The sequence below is a fragment of the Dromiciops gliroides genome, chromosome 6 (assembly GCF_019393635.1).
Source record: "Dromiciops gliroides isolate mDroGli1 chromosome 6, mDroGli1.pri, whole genome shotgun sequence".
Classification (NCBI taxonomy): Eukaryota; Metazoa; Chordata; class Mammalia; order Microbiotheria; family Microbiotheriidae; genus Dromiciops; species Dromiciops gliroides.
Genome location: NC_057866.1, coordinates 231,301,444 through 231,323,131, shown reverse-complemented (window position 1 = coordinate 231,323,131; position 21,688 = coordinate 231,301,444). Strand labels below are relative to the sequence as shown.

General features: G+C 38.7%; 1 protein-coding gene across 1 annotated transcript in view; it reads left to right on the top strand.

Moving 5' to 3' along the window:
• Positions 1 to 21,688, top strand: part of ARHGEF38 (Rho guanine nucleotide exchange factor 38) — a 131,820-nt gene that overhangs the window by 58,789 nt on the left and 51,343 nt on the right. The window contains exons 4-5 of the mRNA XM_043973157.1: positions 11,803 to 11,950; positions 20,640 to 20,657. Of these exons, the coding sequence (XP_043829092.1) occupies positions 11,803 to 11,950; positions 20,640 to 20,657 (166 nt within the window). The remainder of the gene's footprint in view (positions 1 to 11,802; positions 11,951 to 20,639; positions 20,658 to 21,688) is intronic.

Genomic DNA, 21,688 nt, shown 5'->3' with positions numbered 1-21,688 from the left:
CCTTAAATGCAGCATAATAAAAACTTGTACAACAAAAGGTTTTACTTAGTATTTACTGGGTTCTCCTTGTATGCTACACAGGACTGGTCTTATAGATGGAATAGGTTTTGTAGCCTAATTTGTAGTGTGCCCTAAATGATGCTAAAAGGATAAAAAATTTATTTTCCCCCAACATATTTCTCCAGCAGACCACATGAAATTCCTAATTGTTGTTTAGTTGTTTCAGTCATGTCCAACTCCCCATTGGGGGTTTTCTTGGTAAAGATACTGCCGTGGTTTGTCATTTCCTTCTCCAGCTCATTTTACAGATGTGGAAACTGAGGGAAACAGGGTGAAGTGACTTGCCCAGGGTCACACAGCTAGCAAGTGTCTGAGGCTAGATTTGAACTCAAGAAGAAGAATCTTCCTGGCTCTAGGCCTGGCACCACCTAGCTGCCCCTGAAGTTCTAATATTTGAAGCATTCTTGGAATAATTTGCTCTTAGAGTTAGAGTAATAGAATTTTGGAGCTAGATTCAACCTCCTTTTTCCAAGTGGGGAAACTGATGTCTAGAGCCTTTTAAGTAACTTGGCATAGGGTACAAAATTAGTGGTGATGCTACCATTAAAATTCAGGTTTTCTAGAGAGGGAGTACAATGGAGTACAGGAGGCAAATTTCATCAGGTTCCTAATTTTGCTTTGGGCTTAACATGGTGTCTGAGGTGTTATGCAGAACATAAATGTTCTGGGTATTGTCCTCTCCCACTCTGAGTTTATAATCATGGGCAAGATGAGAGAATACTCAGAGCAGTACATTCACAGACCCTTCCTTGTTTCAATCTATAGCCTTGAGCACGTCCTCCATGAAAATCAGACACTAATAAGCCTGAAGATGAACTAATTTCCAGGGTGCCCTATGGGCTGGTAGCATGGTAGCATGACAGTTAGATGATTTCACCATCCTTAGCTGGCAAGGAAGTTTGAATCATAGCTACAGGATTAAAGAAAGAACCCAGAGAGCAAAGAGCACAATTCAGCCAAAACAAGCATTCTTTTTTTTTTTTTTTTTTTGGTGAGGCAATTGGGGTTAAGTGATTTGCCCAGGGTCACACAGCTAGTAAGTGTTAAGTGTCTGAGGCCAGATTTGAACTCAGGTCCTCCGGAATCCAAGGCTGGTGCTCTATCCACTGCGCCACCTAGCTGCCCCCAAAACAAGTATTCTTAACCTTTTTTTGTGTCGTGGACATCTTTGGCAGTCTGGTGAAGCCTTTTGTCCTGTGTATGTATAAAAGACATACAATGACAAAGGAAACCAATCATATCAAAATAGAATTATAAAAATGTGAAAACAAACAAACAAAAACAAAATCACAAATTCCAGGTTAGGAATACCCAGGTTAGGGCAGCTAGGTGGCACAGTGGATAGAGCACCGGCCCTCGAATCAGGAGGACCTGAGTTCAAATCCGACCTCAGACACTTACTAGCTGTGTGACTGTGGGCAACTCACTTAACCCCAATCGCCTTACCAAAAAAAAAAAAAAAAAAAAAAAAAAAAAAGGAATACCCAGGTTAATGAAACCATCAGTGGTAGAGTCAAAATCTCCTAGGCTCTCTGCCATGAAGGCCAGCTAGTTGTTTTTTTTTCCCTAAAAGGCAATGAAGCCAAGCCAAGGGACCATTGATGCAGCTTCCTATTCTCCTAAAGTGCAAGAGCCCAGTGCAAGAGGAATCCAGGTCTCCTCAATCCATCTTGGCAAATGAGAAGGCTCAATGGAATCAATGCTGTATCCTGGTCGTGTACCCTTGCTATGCTATTGTTAAGGAAAATTATTTTTGTTGGATATTCATTGTGTCTCATCTCATTCCAAGTCTGGATCTAAACCATTAGAATGGCCCAGAACAGCACCTTAGGGATTGGAGGAAGTACACAAGTACACATGGAAGTGTCAAGGGTGGATGAGAATGACTTGTTCCAATGGCCATGAAGGTGGCTGAAGCAGGCGCTTAGAGCTTGGTCGGACATCACAGATGCCCGGGGGCCCCACTGCATCCTGGGCTATCCCCAGTCATCAAGACTTTTGTCTGGCCCCTGGACTTTGATGACTGTGGAAGAGAGTGAGGCTGACAACTCTGGCATGAGCTATAGCACGAAGACCTAGGGCTTTGTGGGAAAAAGATAGAAGAAAAAAAAATTCTTTCAACAAAAGGCAAATTACCACACAGCTAAGAGCATCTGACCAAATTAGAAATCTTTGAAGGTCTGGAATATGTTTGCCAATGCAGACCAAGATAATTGGATAAACCTGTGTTGTTTAGCCATCCTGCCCTTACCTATGCACCATAGTGATTCAAAGACCGAAGACAAAATTGTCGGTCGATTGGGAAAGCTACAGGGAAGAGAGAGTCAGTGTGTTAAACAAGAATTAGGGTAGGTAATGGTTTTTGTTTTTTCTTTGCATCCCTGGCACTTAGCATGGTGCCTGACACATAATAGGCAATAAATGTTTGTTGGTTAGTTTAATTTTGCTACAGGTTTGAAGGAAAGCAGCCAGAAGTCCTTCCCACTATAGAATCAGAATGCAGTCCTGAACCCAGGATGTGCCACTGTCTCTGCTTCATGCATTTTGTGATGAAACGAGTAACCTGAAACATAGAAACGACAGGGAATTGTAGTCTCTTGTATTATCTCCCTGGTTTTATTTTTAGAGAGAGGGACAATTTAGAGCTCTCTGGGCTTTTGAGGGGCTGTGGGTGGTCTGTTTTTTGGTGAGAACCATCAATCCTCCAGAATGAACATTCTTGATAAGTGATCTCCCACAGTCTTTACTCAAAAATCATTAGGGAGAAGGAATTCGCTCTCTGTCAAGGGAGCCCATGCGATTTTTGTAGGATTCTATTTGCTAGAAAGAGGCTAAAAGAGAGAAAAGAGGTAAGTAATGGAACAAAGTCAGAGGGATGGGAAAAGATGGGATCGAGGGTATAGGTGGATTAGCTTTAGCAAAGAAGGAGATCCTTTAGGACTAGAGAGAATGATGAACATGGAGAGATATGAGAATAAAGCAGCCTGGTGGTGCAGGTTGATTTTGCAAACCTTAGAGTACTATATAAATGGTAGCTATTATGGAGGAGGGGAGTTAAGCGCTCTAAACAATCAGCAATGGAAGATGGATTTGGGGTAAGATATGGGTCCTTATGAAGTCCCTTCTAACTCTGAGATCCTGCAATTGTAGCATATATTGGCTAGAGAAGGCATGGTTGATGAGACATATGGTCTTAGTTACCCAGGGCATCAAGACATTATGAATTAGTAACAATAAGTAACATTTCTATAGTTCCTTAATATTTGCTATGTACTTTACACAGTGCTATCTCATTTGATTCTCACAATGACCTGTGAGATAGGTGCTATTATTATCATCCCTATTTTAAAGATTAGGAAACTGAGGTTGAGAGAGGTGTAACTGATGTCCAGGATCATACAGCTAGTAAGTATCTAAGGCAGGATTCAAACTCAAATTTTCATGACTCCAAGTCCAGGGCTCTATCCACTGTCCCACCAAGCTGCCTATAACTTGCCCAGGGTCACACAGCTTGTACGTATCAGGGGTAGGACTTGAACCCAGGTATTCTTGTCTCCTTGGCTGCTTCTCTATCTACTATGCACTCTTCCTCTCAGAGAGACAGCATGTCGATGAAATACTCACCTTAGGAACAGACTCGAGAAAGGAAAGGCTAGTGTAACTACACCATCTCCAGCTGGTCACAAGTTGCCAAACAAAGAGAGCTCCTGTTGCCCAACCATTTTATTGGTCATAAAAATTCCCACCCAGAACAAAGGTATCCAGGAAGCCAAAGTAAATATCACTGGGGACACCATCAATATATTGGTAGCAAGAGAGGGCTTGGGTCATTGCCAGAAGAGACCAGCAGCTATAAACCACATCAAATGTAATCATCTAGTGTTTGTATTAGGGGAGGAAGAGTTGATTTCTCTATCTGAATTGTGGGGGGCAGGGGAGTCCTCAAAGCATTTTGAAAGAGCAATAACCAATCACTGTCAAGCCTTCCTTGGAGACTAGTGGCAAGGAGAACAGCTAGAACAATGAAGATTCACCCCAAACCTTTTGCTGTTCCCTACCCATGATCCATCTGTACAGTCATTGATTTCAGGCTTAAAACAGTCGTTACATCTTCCATTTCTATCCAAATTTTTCATTCACAATTTTTTAAATGATAGTATTTTAATTATTTTCTCTAATAAGCCATGAACACTGAGATCCAAATTAAGTTGGCTTCCCCCTATTTTCTTTTGTTTGGGGACTAATAAAATTTTCCTATTTTGTGTTGAAATATAAAAATGAAATACTAATGCATTTCAGTTTGGTTCTGTATTGTCAGAATTTTTTTTAATTTTAAGGCTGGACTGGAGTCTATTTGTAAATTTAAAAACGAGGTATTTGTTCTTGTCATTTCATTCATAGCTATGCACATGTGTGTATATGTAGATATATGTATGTGCATATATATCCTGTATATACATGTATATATGTATCTCCTATATAATATATTATATCCTATATATATTCTGCCTTTATGTGTTTATTATATATCCTGTATTTTTATATATATACATATATACACATACATAGCATGTATGTATATGCACATGTCCGTGTGTATACATGCACATGCATATGTGCACATATAGACAGACACACATACACACATGTGCACATACATACAGGATAATAGTTCAGAAAATAAAGAGGGGGCCTCTTCTGGTTGCCTGCTTTGGTGGCTAATGTTCAGAGGAGCCTGTGAAGGTGAAGGAGCCTGTGTCTGACTGCTGGTGGTGGTGAAATTAGCAAGTGTCCCACAATGATCTTTATAGGCAAGCAGCCCCAAGTGAAATTAACCTGATTGGCCTTGGATTTATTCATGTATCTCACTCTAATCCTGCCTTCAAACCAACATGCATCAGACCGAGCAGTCATCCTTCACCACTAAAGAAAAAGAGGCCCAGAGTTATGTTACCATGGAAACGGAATCACTTTTTATTGCAAGATGCTTTGGTTCACCTGTGATATTCTGAAGCTGAATACATTGGTAGTGCTTACAGGGGAGTCAAATATCCTCCCTGACAATGCCGTGCTTGACCACTGGGCAAATAAATCACCAATTTTTGCACTTCAAGCTTTATGAAGCTCTCTACAAATATCTCATTTTTGTCCTCACAACAACCCTGGGAGGTTTGTGCTGTTATTGCCTTCATTTTACAATTGAGGAAACTGAGGCAGACAGATGTTAAGTGACTAGCCTAGAATCACACAGCTAGTAAGTGTCTGAGGCCAGATTTGGATTCAAGTCTTCTGACTTCACTGTGTCACCTACACAAGAAGCCCTGGATTGAAGTCTTGCCTCTAACATGTTCTTGCTCTGAGACTCTAAGCGAGTCATACCTTCTCAGTTCCCCCCAGGCATCTATTTAAGACTACAAATTGATGAAAAGGTGTCAAGCTGCCTTTGTAGAGAATTTTAGGGGTTCCCTACACCAGTGAAATAACAGGTCCAGTTTCTGTCTCCAATATGTATAAGTTTATATGAGACAGCTAGGGCAGTGGGTGGTGCAGTGGGTAGAGTGCCAGGCCTGGAGTCAGGAAGACTCATCTTCCTGAGTTCAAATCAGGCCTCAGACACTTACTAGTCATGTGGCCCTGGACAAGTCACTTGACCCTGTTTGTCTCAGTTCCCTCATCTGTAAAATCAGCTGGAAAAGGAAATGGGAAATCACTCCAATGTTTTTGCAAAAACAAACAAACAAAAAAACCCAAACCCAAATGGGGTCACAGAGTCGAAAATAATTGGAAAATGACTGAACAAGACACATACAAAGAGACCTTGGATGGGAGGATAGTAGCGACCAAAAGAACCTACATTAATTGGAACTTGAGTAGAATCCCCTTCTGTTCTAATCTGCATTTCCATGTCCTTTCATACCCTGTACATATTCACATTGCCTTGAACCTGGGTCCATTTGTCTCTTCTCTACAGAGCCCTGCCCCCATTTAAGACTCTAGCCAGGGTATGTGACTAACACATGTCCAGCTCTTACTCTAGCTTTACTTTTTTCTGTATCCCATGAAATCTCAAATACTCAGAGAACATCATTGATTGAAATGTTCCCTCCAATGCTATGTATTGCAACCCATCCTCATCTGTCTGCCCATCATGGGTGGCTCCTGTCCAGGTTCTCTCATAGGTTTTCCACAGGGGGTCCAAACACTCAGTGCCAGAGGCCCTCCTCTCTTCCTGCTGATGTTGAAAGGGTGTTCAGCAGAGCCCCGGGGCTGTCTTTTTTTGTCATCATGCAACCTCATTCACCCATCTATGTTTTCTATCCTACATTTCCTTGATGACATCTTTACCTTGTACTCTCTGAAGTTTCTCATTAATTTTAAACTGCAGCCTCCTCTAATCAAACATGCATCTCTCCCCTGAACTCTGTGTGCTACTCATTGTCATTTTCCCTCATTTGTCCCCTTTGTGGCTCTGTTCTTCCTGTCTCTGGTGCTGTGGCTGCCTAGATGAGTGACAGAGGTAGTACATTGTACTTAGAGGTACATCTTAGGGCAAGCAAGACAAACCTATCACCCTGAAAGGGGCTCACAAGCCTTGATCCCTCTTATGGATCCCGGGCAATTTTTTTGAGTTCTTTAATATTTCTTTTTTCTTTTCTTTCTTTCTTTTTTTTTTTTTTTTGGTGAGGCAATTGGGGTTAAGTGACTTGCCCAGGGTCACACAGCTAGTAAGTGTTAAGTGTCTGAGGCCAAATTTGAACTCAGGTCCTCCTGAATCCAGGGCCAGTGCTCTATCCACTACACCACGTAGCTGCCCCCTTTAATATTTCAAGACAGCAACAAATATAACCCCACAGAGGGATTGGAAGTGAGATTCCTGTCTATTTGAGAAGAAAGGAAAACCTGTCTTAGGCTAGAGAGATAGCAGGAAAGAAATGGAATCCTTGGTGTTTTGAATGTTAAGTGAATGTTAATGTTGCACTAATAGTGAAAGCCTGAGTTTTAACAGGCTCAGAAGAAACTGGGAATGCTATTCTGAGTTGTATCATTTTGGGGCATGAATTTGAGTAAGTAATAGGGCCATAGATTTTGAGTAAGAAGGAATTTTGGAGATCGTAAAGTCCAACCCCCTTCCTTTTACAAGGGAGGTGATTAAGGACCAGAAACGTTAAGGAATTTACCTAAGGTCACTCAGCTAGTAAGTGTTTGAGACAGGATATAAACCTAACTATGTAGCTTAGAAGATAGAGACAGTTGAGCCTGGAGTAAGGAAGTCAAATCCAACCTCAGACACATACTAGCTGTGTGACTCTGGGTAAGTCACTTAACCTCTGTTTGCCTTAATCACCCAGAGAAGAAAATGACAAATTACTCCAGTATCTTTGCCAAGAAAACCACAGGGACAGCATTGGTATGTTATGGTACAGGGGTTTATGAAGAGTCAGACACGACTGAACAACAACTTTTTGACCCCATGTCCAGCACTCCATCCACTATATCACATGCCCACCTCTTGCAGAACATCAAATGAAATAACATATGCAAGCTCTTTGCAAATCTTAAAATGCTACATAAATGCTATTATTATTATTATCCACCTCAACATTCTATTGTTGAAAAGATTACAATATCTTATGTAAAAAGAACATTACACGTATTAATTAGCCAACATGAATAAAGCAGTTTAAGGATTCTGAGATCATGTCTATGTGGAATGGTTTCATTGCAGTCATCTTAGCAATCTATTCAGATCATTGTGTACTCAGTCTAGCCACAAAACTTGTGGAAGCCAGTATTTTGAAGAACACTTTTTTATTTAAGATAACTATTAGGGTATCTTTAGATGACTGATTTTTCTTTCCTTTTTGAAAAAGTTTTTGCCTTTTATACCACATCCCCTAAAACACATCCCACCTCCCACTCTGATTAAACCTTTCCCTGTAACACAGAAGTGGATTTGAGCAAAGCTAATCAACCGACCATCTCTATAGTCCTCACCTCTCTAATGAGATTTATTTTAATAATTTATTTAATAATCATTTCTTCAGGACCAAAATCATTACAATTCACGTTAGATTATTTTTTTGTCACTGTTATCATCTACATTATTGTGGCCATTGTTTATCTTGTTCTTTTCACTCTGCTTTCTTCACACCAAATCATTCTATAATTCTTCCAATGCTTCTCTGAATTTCTCTTAATCATAATTTCTTACAGTGTAATGATTATTCTATTTGGACATTCCCCATTTGAAGGACATCCATTTAGTTTGTACTTCTTTGCTATCAAAGTGTGTACTGCTTTTGATACTTAGGGACATATGTCCAGTAGTGGGGTTTCTGGAACAAATACTATTGTTTTTCAGGGTGGATGGAACAACTCAGAGGTTTACCAATAGCAACTATTATATCTTCTCATAGTCTCTTCCAATATTGACTGCTTTGTGGGGTTTTTTTAAAACATCTTTGCCATTTTTAATGTTTCTACCATCTTTGTCAGTACAAAAAGATCATACCAAACTAACCTTATATCCTTTTTTGATATGACTACTAGAATGTTGGTTCAGGGGTCAATGGCCTCATGGGTGAATGACTAGAGAGCTGGCTTTTGAGTCAGGAAAACCAGGACTGAAGTCCTGCCTCTGATAAATGCTGTGTGACCCTCACCTAGTCACTTAACCTCACAGTGGCCCAGGCAACTTTCTAAGACTACACCCTAAAATAGTTAGAAATTGTCTTTGGTGGGTGTTTGTCACCAATGAAATCACAGGTCCCAATCAGAAACAGAGTTAGAATACATGTATAGTATCTTTGAGGGGGAAGAAATTGCAAGACACTATGGATTTTTCTTCCCTCTGTGTTCTTCCCTTGATCTCTGTGTCCCCAAGTCTATTCTCTTCCACCCTGGGTGCATTTCCACCTCAATGTCCCTCCTCTATCTTAAACAATATTTTATTGGATCCATGGTGTCATTGATATGAGTGTTCTATATTGCAGATTGAAACCCTCATATTTACCAGTTTAATGGGAATGAGGTGAAACCTTCAAGTGGTTTTAATTTGCACCAATCAGTTAGATTGCAAGCATTCTTTTTTGTTTTGTTTTGTTTTTGTTTTTGTTTGTTTGTTTTGTTTTTGGTGAGGCAATTGGGGTTAAGTGACTTGCCCAGGGTCACACAGCTAAGTGTCTTAGGTGGGATTTGAACTCGGGTTCTCCTGAATCCAGGGCTGGTGCTCTATCTACTGCACCACCTAGCTGCCCCTGCACCACCTAGCTGCCCCAGATTGCAAGCATTCTAAGGGCACAAATCATCTCATATACTTTCCTTGCATTCCCCCTCGCTCCTAGCCGGGCACATAAGTGCTCATAGATTTTTTTGATTGACCAAATGTTTCAATGAATGGTTGATTAAATCACAAATAATTTTTGAAAGATCAGTTTATATACTACCTACCTATGGGTACAATCATATGACAAAGTGAAAATAAGACAGAGATTAAACAAGAGGAAAGGTTTCTATGCATACAAAAATAATATTTCTTTTTTTAGTGGTAAAAAACTGGAAACTAAGGAGGTGCCTATCAACCAGGTAATGGATGAACAAATAGTGTATATGAATTTGCTAGAAACTCTTATGCTTTAACACATGATGAGAGAGATGGCTTCAAAGAGTCATGGAAAAACTTGAATGAATTAATGCAGAGTGAAGTTAACAGAACCAAAATAATTTTAACATCAATATTGTTAAAATGAACAATTCTAAAAAACAAAAAATCTGATCAACTCAATGATCAACCATAATTCCAAAGGACTGACGAAGAAAATGTTGCTACCCTCTTGACAAAGAGAAACCCCTTTTTAGACACGATCTATGTGGAGGTTTATTTTGCTTGACTGTGTTTATGTGATCAAATAATTCTATAATTTTTTCTTTCTATTCTTTTCTTCAGTGAATGGGGTGGGGGAAGGTGAGAGGAAGGGAAAAAACCAAATGATTGGTAATTGTTGATTCATTTCCCTGTACTGTTTTTTTTCTCTTTCTTTTTTTGTGAAAAAAAATTATTTTATTATTATAAAGCAATTTGAGATTGTAAAAAATGGAATGTTATTTCATTCCTTTATTTCTCTTTCTTTTAAGATATTTGTTAGAAAGCCTGGCTTACTGCATAGGGGAGGGAGGACAATTTTAATAAAAATACAGAGAGAGAGAGTACAGTAATTCTAAGATTACAGATTAAGATCTGATGCCAGATTTGAACTCAGGTCCTCCTGAATCCAGGGCCAGTGCTTTATCCACTGCATCACCTAGCTGCCCTCCAGATTAAGATCTGGAAGTGACCTCAGAGTCCATCTACTCCAACACCCTTGTTTTACAGATGAGGGACCTTATACCCACATAGGTGAAGTGAGTTACCCTACATCACACAGGTAGTAGAAGACCTACTACAGCTGTAGCATGCACAGCACAGTGGGCTCACCCCAGTAAGAACATTCTGGCAGATGGGCTAAACCAGTTTGAGGTAACCAATAGGCCACAAACCCATTGGTGAGTTGGGGGAGACTTGTGAAGCACATAAAGACTTCCCCTGGAAGAATGGAAGGAGAAGATGAAAAAAATTTGTTCCAACAGCTACAAAGGCAGCTGAAGACCGATTAGAGTTTGGTCAGACATTCACCACATCCTGGGCCATCACCAATTGTAGTGACTTTTTGTCTTGCCACTGAACTCTGGAAGAGAGAATAAGGCTGATGTCCAGCTCTGCCTCATTTAAATCTAATTCTCTGATGAGTCAAGATGTCATTGTGATATCATTGGTCCTCTTCCAAACTAAGGACAGACAACAGTAGAAGATCTATGTTTGAATTCTAACTCTGCTCTTACCAGCTACTTCCTTTGTGACTGAGCAAGTCACTTTTCTATGGACCTCAAGTTTCCTCCCTTGTGAAATGAGAGGATTGAATTAGATGATCTCTAAAATTCCTTCCCTATTTTAAATCCAATGATAACTTCATTGCAAAATAGGATTTAGTAGGTGCTCAGGTGTCTATAAAGAGAGCTATATGAATTCAATCTACCCAATCAATTTTTTTTCATATGTTTAACCCTACTGTCACTTCTGTATATTAACATTTTCTAAATCCATTAAAAATAATATTTAGCATTCATAGACTCTCCTCTTCCCAAATAGGATCAGAGGTGACCAGAAGTTTTATTGATATTACAAGATCATCTTCCAAAGCATGAGCTCTGAAATGGCTGTATGCCCACCAAGCCCCCAATTTTTGTTCCCATCTTTTTCTCTTTTACTCCTTATTGAATGGATATAAGCGCAGCTAAGAAGAAATTCCAATGTCCAGTCATTATTAATCCAAACATATTCATTTCTTTCTCTCTCCTCCTCTTCTTTTTCCCTCCCTGCTCCTTTTCTCTACTTCCTCCTTTCTTTTTCTCTTCTCCTTTCTCTTTCTCACTTCTTCTTTTCTCAACTTGTCTTCTCTTTCCCTTCTTTCTCCTCTCTTCTGCTCCTTCTGTCTCTTCTCATTCTCTTCCCTCTTCTTTTTCTTCCCTTTCCTATCCTTCTTTTTCCTTCTCCTTTTATCAAAGTACTTTTTTCCTCATGTATTGGAAGTGTATTGGGGACCAACCAACCTTTTCACACTTTTCTAACGTTGTAAAATAACAAAACTGTTTTTTGGTACTTGGGTTTAGCCTAATGTCCTTTTGGTTTGGCCTTGCCTTTAACAGGGGGAGTCTTCTTGCAGATTAAAAGCCCACTGGAAGACATCTATAAAATCTACTGCTATCACCACGATGAAGCCCTCACTATGCTTGAGTCCTATGAAAAGGACGAAGAACTGAAACAACATATGAGACACTGTATCCAGTCCTTAAAGTAAGACCTTTTCAAATGATGATTTCCGTCCACTGTCAGTTGCCTGGCAGGGAACATTTTAAATGGATGTAGATGAAAGGTTTCCCATAAATCCTGTGTTTTATGAAGCTTGCTGGGAGCTCTGCTTTGCGTTCCTTTTATGAAAAGCTGACAAGCCAGGGGCCGTGATTACATTTTTTTTTGGTTCAAGGAGAGCTAAAAATAACCCACAAAAAAGATCCTCTCTTGTTTTCAGGGCCCTGTGGAGATGGAAAAAATGCAATATCAAAAAACAAAATGTAGTAATTCCCTTCTTTACACCTTTTGCTACTTACCTTTTCTTTCTTTTTTTTTCCAGCATAAAACATATTATTTCTATGTAACAACTCTTAGGTGCTGGGACACCTCCCTTCTTGCCATAGGCTAATCATACTTTAATATCCCAGCACATGGCTTATATGAGAAATATTGCCCAGAGACCAGTCAGAATTCGTCCCTACTGTTGTTGTTCAGTCATTTCATTTGTGTATGACTCTTTGTGACTCCATTTAAAGTTTTCTTGATAAAGACACTGGAGTGATTTGCCACATCCTTCTCCAGCTCACCTTACAGATAAGGAAACTGAGGCAAACAGGGTTAAGTGACTTGCCCAGGCTCACACCAGACAGATGTGAACGCAGATCTTCCAGACTCCAAGCTCTACCCACTGCCCCACCTAGCTATCCCTTATAGGAGTGATGAACTACTTTTTAGAAGTCTTTTCTTAGACCTAGTCTGATCCTCCTGGTCAAGAAATAGGAGACATCTTAAGCTCCTCCTGCTGATCATTTAAATGCTTGCAATTCCCTCTACTTATTACCCAAACAATGATATTTTTAGCATTATATTATCATATTATTGAACTATTTATTCCAATCAAACAATGTTGCAATCTATTTATCTCTTTTGTTCCCTGTCAGAATGGATTAAATGATACTTAAGAAACCCAGAATTGGGGGGGGGGGGAGGGCAGAGCCAAGATGGTGGAGGAAAGGCAGTAACTTCTTCGGGCTTCAGACATGATCTCTCCAAGAAACCCAGAATTCCATTGTATTCTCACAACTAATCTATTACTGCAATTATATCTATCCATCCTTCCCCCATTCCAGTCCATCTTCCATTCAGCTGTCAAATAGATCATCCTAAAGCGTAGGCCTGACCATTTCATTCCCCTTTTCAATAAACCCCAATGGCTCCCTATCACTTCCCAGATATGCAATCCAGCTTCTTCTTTAATGCCCAAGGGGTAGACAATTAATGGGACTAGTGGATCAGAGGGTAAAATATCCAGAGTTGGAAAAGGCTCATTTACTACCTCACAAAATATCCATTTTTAAACAGCTCAAATTGTTAAACAGTTCTAGAACAGGGCATTCATAGTCAAAAGATATAGCTAGGTTCAAGTCCTGCCTTTGCTATATAAATTTGTGACCATGGACAACAATTTCCACCTGCAAAGTAGATTATAATACTTGTACTACTTGTAATTGTATTATGATGATGATGATGAAGATGAAAGGTGCCTCCTTGTAATTTTCATCCATTGATTTTAGTTTTGTCCCTTTCAGTTAGATGGATAAACCTCCAGCCCCCTTTCATATAGATTCATAGTTTGCAGAATTCTATGAATTCTAATAATAATTCTATAGAAGATATTTCAGAGATCATGTAGTCCAACCCATACCTAAAAAAGGAACCCTTTCCATAATGTCGTAAGTCTTCTACAAGTTAAACATTGCCAGGATTTTCCATTGATGCTCATAGCAGGCTTTTAGTGTCCTGATTATTCTGGTCATCTTTTGCTAAACATGCTCTGATTTGTCAATATCTTTCCTAAAAATGGAGCACTTCACCAAACAGGTGAGTACATGGCTAAAGGTGTTCTAATCAAGGAATAATACAACAAGATTGTCATCTCCCAGGTTCTAGACATTATGAAAACCCTTCCATTCAAATACATCAAGACAGTTATTATACCTTTTCTTTTTCTCCGCTCCTGCCTGAATGTTCTCTTCAGACTAAATAACACAAGGCATGGTTTTAAGTCCTATCACCACCCTTTCTTTAATCACTTACTCTAAGAGAGGAAATTTGATTGGTACCTTGCAACCCCATCCCTGATGGTTGTGATAATTCCTGGCCAATTGATAGAGTAGATATTTGTGTTTTTAGGATTGACCTAGAAATAGGGGAAGGGAACAAACATTTATTAAGATCTTGCTATGTGCCAGGAACTGTGCTAAATACTTTAAAATATTATTTCATTTCACCTATACAACAATCCTGGGAGATAGGAGCTATTTTTACCTTCATTTTACAGATGAGGAAACTGAGGCAGATAGATGTTAAATGACTTGCCCACGTTGAAGCTGCCTCCATGGACTTTTCTTTCTTTAGGGAGGAAAAAAAAGGATAGTTCAGTTGGGTTTGTAAACCAGTACATTTGACTCTTAAGAGAAGACCATCCAGCCAGAATAGAACATTAGATGACACAGTTCAATATCTTGACCTCAGTGGCAGTTAAAGCTATTGCTGACCATAGGACTCCTTTGAGTCTGCATAAGTCACTGAAAATTGCATTCAAACCTAGTGACTTTTCAGGTCATTTTCTGGAAGTATGAACTAATTGCTCTAGAAATTGCCAAGAATCTCAGGTATCTGGCTAGCTTCATTTCTGATTCTAAGGAGTTATTTCTAATGTGGGAAGTGGCCATTCTACATCCACAAGACTAGCAAAAAAAATTATTGGGAAGGAAACAAAGAAACTTGCATGAAAGATATTTCCCCCCAAGCGTTCTTTGCATGAAAATAGAGCTGTTGATGCATGATACTGGCCTTTTTGTCATTACAAAAACTGACCTTGATTAAGCTGAACTCTAAGTTCTGAGAAAGGGGGTTTTCCAACAGATTTATGGGGAGCAACAAGCCTGGTGCAGCCCAAGGGGATGGTTTCTCTTGCCAGCTAATCAGACACAGCTATTACAGTCCTGGCTTTTACTAACAGCTAAATAACATAGAGGTCACTATTGCCAATTGCTAAATCAGTGTTAGATCCAGCCCTAGTTTTCAGCACTCCTCTAAGACTGGTGAAACAAAATGAATTAAATGAATTAGCCATAAAGGATTTTGGTACTGGAATTTCAAGAAACACAGGTCCTGTTCCAATCAATCAAATATTTCTTGAGCATATCCTGTGTGTAAAGGTGCAGTAATGATGGGAATTTAAGGAACTTATAATCTGCTTGGGGAAACCAGGCACAAACTGGTGAAAAATTCAAGAACAGTGTCCTAAGGAAGCATATGTTAAATGAATACATGAATGGTATTTTTTGTTGTTCAGTTGTTTTTAGTTGTGTCTGACTCTTTGTGACACCATTTGGAGTTTTCTGGGCAGAGATACTGGAGTGGTTTGCCATTTCCTTCACCAGCTCATGGGTGAAGTGATTTACCCAGGGTTAAGCAGCTAGTAGATGTCTGAGGTCAGATTTGAACTCAGGAAGCTAAGTATTTCTGACTCCAGGCCATACATACATACTGTCCAGCGTGCCATCATCCCTTTAACATCAGAGCTGACTCATAGCATTTATTCAATCTGTGGACTTTTGGAAGACTCCCTGTTTTTTAGGAATAACAACATTTACTGAGACAGTTGAAAGCATACTTATTTGGAATTAAAGGAGCTGGGTTTGAATCACTGCTCTGTCTCTTTCTCTCTTTGTGATGAGGCAAATTACTCTCTGAGCTTCAGTTTCTCAGGTTCTCCCAACTTCAGGGCTAGTGCTTTATCCACTGTGCCACCTAACTGCCCCAATATTCTCCTGAAGGAAAGTAAAGACTAATAACAATGTCCACACTAAGTTATACCAACATTCCCAGGCATACCTAGCCCATAATCTATTCATGCCTATGCATCCAACTCTAAATCCTATAAAAATGATCCCATAAAAATGATTATAAAGTGCCTTTAAACTTTAGGGAAGAAACCAAGCATGCAGTTCTTACTAACTCCTTTTCCAGAACATTTGAGTTCCAAAATAAATTCCTTTCACAAATTTAGATATTTCCCAAGTGCCCCCTTTAAGGCCTGGGAAGAGGAAGAGCTCCTTAAGAAAACAACTCAGCAGTCTTTATATTGAATGAAGCCCTAGGGAAGGGAAAAGGAACAAGCATTTAGTAAGCAAGTGGGAGGCACTCTGCTAAATGCTCTACAAATATTTTCTCATTTGACTTTTGCAGCAACCCAGGGTTTTGCTCAGTCTTTTTTCAGTTGTGTCTGATTCTTCACAACCTCATTTGGGGTTTTCTTGGCAAAGATCTTGGAGTGCTTTGCCATTTCCTTTTCCAGCTCAGTTTACAGAAGAGGAAACTGAGACAGAGGTTAAGTAACTTCTCTAGGGTCCCATAGCTAGTAAGTGTCTAAGGCCAGGTTTGAACTAATCAGAGGGTTCACCTAATTCAACAATACTTATTTAAAGAATGCTATGAGATACTTTTAGGTCTCTATAAAACACTGCATTCCACAGAAGTTTACTACTGAAGATCAAGTTAGTCAGCTTTTAAAGGATTAATTGTCTATGTGGTTCTGGTCTCTATGGGCAAAATAGAAAGGACATTGGAAATTACATTACTATTAGCCTCTATCAGCTATCTCCATATACTGTGGGGGAATTTCTCAGTTCTCTGGCTTCCTAACTTCATGCAGATTATATTAAAATTGTAGTATCCAATACCCTTGGGAGTAGGAGAGAGATGTAGTTACCTATTCCCCTTATAAGCACAATGGCTCACAAGGCTCAAAACACGACCATGTTTATTTAGAAGTTACAGGAAAGAAATAGGAATAATATTGGAAACCCAGTAAAATAACAGTCCCTATAGTGCACATCCCTTTTTTCACTTAGTCCTCCATTTACAGCACTACTTTGTGTTTTTTGTTTTTGTTTTTGTTTGTTTGTTTAGTGAGGCAATTGGGGTTAAGTGACTTGCCCAGGGTCACACAGCTAGTAAGTGTTAAGTGTCTGAGGCCAGATTTGAACTCAGGTCCTCCTGACTCCAGGGCCGGTGCTCTATCCACTGTGCCACCTAGCTGCCCCTTACAGCACTACTTTGAATAGGGTTCCAATAGGTGGAACACAGTTGTTAGTTCTCTATATCAGTGTTCCCCCTGACTTTCTGTGCAGACTACTTTTTCTTCAGTGCTCAACTCAATTTGTTTTCAGCAGACATGACCATGTCAAAGCTCTTAAGACATGTTGCTTCTGGCAGCTTTTCTGAGCTCCAAGAAGATGGTGAATGGTATCTGTCAACCTTACCTTCTCTGCTCATGATTCCTGTAGTTACAGTCATTATGATCTTCCATAGCTTCTAGAAGTTGGTCATTATTACCCAAGAACCAGCTGTCTTCCCTGATCCTTGCTAGTCTGTGTTACTTCTCAAAACTTCATTCTACTTTTTTGTCTTTTCTTACACTCTAATTCTCCTAGTCCCTGGCCTAACACAAATGTGGTTTCTCAAGTAATAATGGGAAAAGGCATAGGAAATTAAATCATGATTAGAGTTGACCAGATATCTCCTTTTACTTTATCCAGGCTCTCTCTTGTCACATGGGACTTGATACTGTGGGGAATTTCTCTAGAGAGGAGATTCTTAACCTTTTTTATTTTGTGGATCACTTTGGCAATGTGAGGAGAACTATGCCTCCCTTTTCAGAATATATTACTTAAGTGCATAAAATAAAATCCATAGGCTTATAAAGGGAACCAATTACATTGCAATGTATATTTTAAAGTTCATGGATGCTAAGCTAAGAAGTCATAAAACACACTTGAGCACACAAAGGCAAATGGTCTCAATTTTTTTCAGTGAAATATATGGAAATATTCTTAGCTGAGAGTACAGAGGGAGAGGAGGCCATGGGAGGTTTGAGGAATGAGGAAAAAGATTGAAAAAGCCTCTGAAGTGAATTAATTTGTTGTTGTTGTTGGGTTGTATCAGTCAAGTCTTAATCTTTATGACCCCATTTGGGGTTTTCTTGGCAAAGATACTAGAGTGGTTTTCCATTTCCTTCTCCAGCTCATTTTACAGATGGGAAAACTGAGGCAAACAGGGCTGAGTGACTTGCCCAGGGTCACACAGCCAGAAAGTATCTTAGGCTAAATTTGAAGGAATTAATTAGGGAAATCAAATAGAATTAACTTACCACAGTGAGGGCCCAGTTGGGATTATTAAGTACAAATTTGTTCTGGACCCCGCCAGTATGGTTTCATGATTTCTTTCCAATTTCATTTAGCAGCATTTGAGTAGGAGTGAAGACAATAGAAAGTGGGAGTGATCCAAGGTTGAAGCTTGGCTGGGCTAAATTTTGGAAGGATACAAGGCGAAGGGACTACACAAGTATAAGAAAGAAAGGGTGGCTTGAGTTCAGTGGAATGGGGCTCGATCCCGATTACACAGTTGTGTGTTTTTTTTAAATCATCCAAGCTGCTTTTGCATTCAAAAAGCATTTTAAAAAGTAGAGGTTCTTTTTAAAAATTGAGGGGTAGGCTCCTCAAATTTCTAGCTACAGTACTGCCCATACCTTCTCCATAACCAGCTCTTCTGAGGACGTGCTTTTTTCCTGACTCCATCTTCCAGGCAATTCTGTTACAGTCACATTTTTACTGTATCTTTTCCTTCACAGTAGAAACGCATTTTATAATAAGGAGCTGGAAACAGTACATTTCCCTGTACCTCTCCCATACTGTGTTCATTAATGCCGCTGGAAATCTAGAGAAGTTTTTACTATACCAACCAATATTTAAAGGTCTTCCTCAGTGTTGTTTTCATTCCTCTTTCCATATTCTCAAAGGAGAGCAAAGAATTATTTCCAACAAGGAATTGCTCAGAAAACACTGGTCAGCTATGAGACATGCTGAAGATTTTTTGGATGCCCATGGTGATAAGTTTTATTTAATTTCTTTAATGCAAAAAATAATAAAGATGAATGTATAGGGGCAGCTAGGTGGCGCAGTGGATAGAGTACTGGCCCTGGAGTTAGGAGGACCTGAGTTCAAATCCAGCCTCAGACACTTAACACTTACTAGCTGTGTGACCCTGCGCAAGTCACTTAACCCCAATTGCCTCACTTTAAAAAAAAAAAAAGATGAATGTACCGAACAACTTTGTCCAAATCCCATCCCCATTTCCTGCCAAGATTTTCCCCTGGCCCTGGTTGTTAGAACAAGTTTTAGCTCTAAATGTAACTTTTCCTAAGACATAAGATCAGGAGAAAAGAAGGCATTACTGTGACAATGTATTATTTCACTAACTGTGGCTTTTGCTTCAGATGGATCTTCTGGTGTCCTATGTAAGAATTTGTACATATTATTTTGATAAAAATTTTCCTTTTTATATTAAAACCTACCTGAAATACAAATAGGGAGATGCTTTTATTTCTTGTTGAAGAATCAAAGGAATGGCCTTTTCATTCACACTCTGAAACAGGTTCAGTCTTTTGTTTATCAGTGAATACCTCATTTATCCCCTTGTTCCATATACAGCGACATAATATTTACTTTATAAATAAATTAGTTGATATGTAATCCATGGAGAGTCTTTAGCAAATGGAAAGGAAGGGTAAGAAAACGGAATGAGAGGGAGGGACTAGCACAACAAGGAAATCCTTATTCCTAAAGGAAAGGAAGGAAAAAGGAAAGGAAGGAAGGAAAGCAAAGAAAGAAACAGAAAAGATAAGAAAGAAAAAGGGGAAGAAAAAATGAAACAGAAATGGAAATGGACACAGAAACAGAACCAAATCCAATCTATTGTTACTATTCTTTCCTTCCATGGAAAAAAAAGTATTATTTCAACAGAAGCCAAATTGGTCAACTGTGGATGACAGAATTTGCTTTAAACAGTTGTAATGATTCTGTAGATTGGACTTGATATATCAGGTGCATGAAAATCATAGTTATTGATAAAAATTATGAAAGTAGCTACTTGAAACTTAGGCCTCTGGACATAGCCTAGACTGACTCCTTTGATTCCTTATATCTAGCCCTAATCTCTTCTCTTGTGTGATGCTATTAAGGGCCTTGAATAATAACTTTATCAGTGGGCCCAAACTTGAAAGTGGAACTGTTGGTCTAATCGGTGAAAAGTCTAAGGTATGGTGTGTTTTAAAAGAAATGCTGTTTTATTCATTTTAAGTTTAAAAAAATTCATATTAGGCTAAACATTACCAAATAAAGAGTTTTAGAAAACTATACTAATGAGTTAAAAACAGTGATTTTAAAAGCCTATGAATTATTTGAACATAAATACAAATTTGCTAAAGCACTTAATGTTTCAAAATTTCAGGAAGTGTTTGCAATCTTTGTACCATATTTTTTTTTAAAAAAATACCCTATGTTCATGGTACTGATAAAATTTTAACCTATCTCTATTTTTAAAAATAATTTATTAAATTCTGAATTAATGATGTTTTATTTTATATTTATTTTACACCCAAAGTGTTAAGACAGATAACACAAAGTACCCAGTAAATCAGGGTCAATAATTTTCTTGGTTCATTTTATATGTCATTACACTACATGCCTCTCAAAATGAATCTTATCAGGATTATGTCTATGACTTCCCTTTCCCTTAATTTTATGTGAACTAATGTTTCTTTTATTTTTCTTTTATTTTATAGGAAAATATACCTGGAAGAGTAAGTACCTTTGATCTTTTTAATTATACTCATAGGAAAATATATTAATACATTTTGCCAAGTTATCATTTTCTAAATTTACATGTAGTAGAAGCCATAGCACTGTTTTTATAAATAAGTATGGATTCGCATTTTTTCAGGTATTATTGGTATATGAGCTCCGGTGTCATTTAGTTTCTAATTTTGCCTAAAATGATCAGGCTTACAAAGGGCTATAGAACTGTGCATACCCTTTGATCCAGTAATAACACTGCAAGGTTTATATCCCAAAGACATCCCCAAAAAAGAAAAAAAGACCTATTTGTGTAAAAAAAAATTTATAGCAGCTCTTTTTGTGATGGCTATGAATTGGAAATAAAAAGAATGCCCATCAATTGGGGAATGGTTAAACAAGCTATGGTATATGATGGTGATGGAATATTATTGTTCTATAAGAAATGACAAGCAGAAAGATTTCAGAAAGGCCTGGAAAGACTTGTATGAACTGATGAATAGGGAAGTGAGCTTAACCAAGAGAACCTTGTACACAGAGACAGCAATATTATTTGATGAAGAACTGTGAGTGACTTAACTATTCTCAACAATACAATGATATAAGACAACCCTAAAGGACTATTGATGAAACATACCATCCACCTCCAAAGAAAGAACAAATATTTATGGAACACAGACTTAAGCATGCTATTTTTTACTCTCATTTTTTCTTTTATTCAAGTTTTCTTACACAGAATGACTAATATTTTAATGTTTTACATAATCATACATGTATAATCCATATCTGATTGCTTACTGCCTCAGGAAGCAGGGAGGAGAGGGAAGAAAGGAGGGATGAAAATTGAAACCCAAAACTATAAATAAAAAAGTATATTAGTAGTAGTAGTAGTAGTAGTAGTAGTAGTAGTAGTAGGCCTCCACTAGTCGCTGTATGTTGTATCTACCCCATGAGGAGTAGCTGCAGTGTCCTCTCCAGGGTGCTGGCCTGGGCAGATCAATATGGAAAACAAGCTGTTGCCCATGCAGCAGGGTTTCCC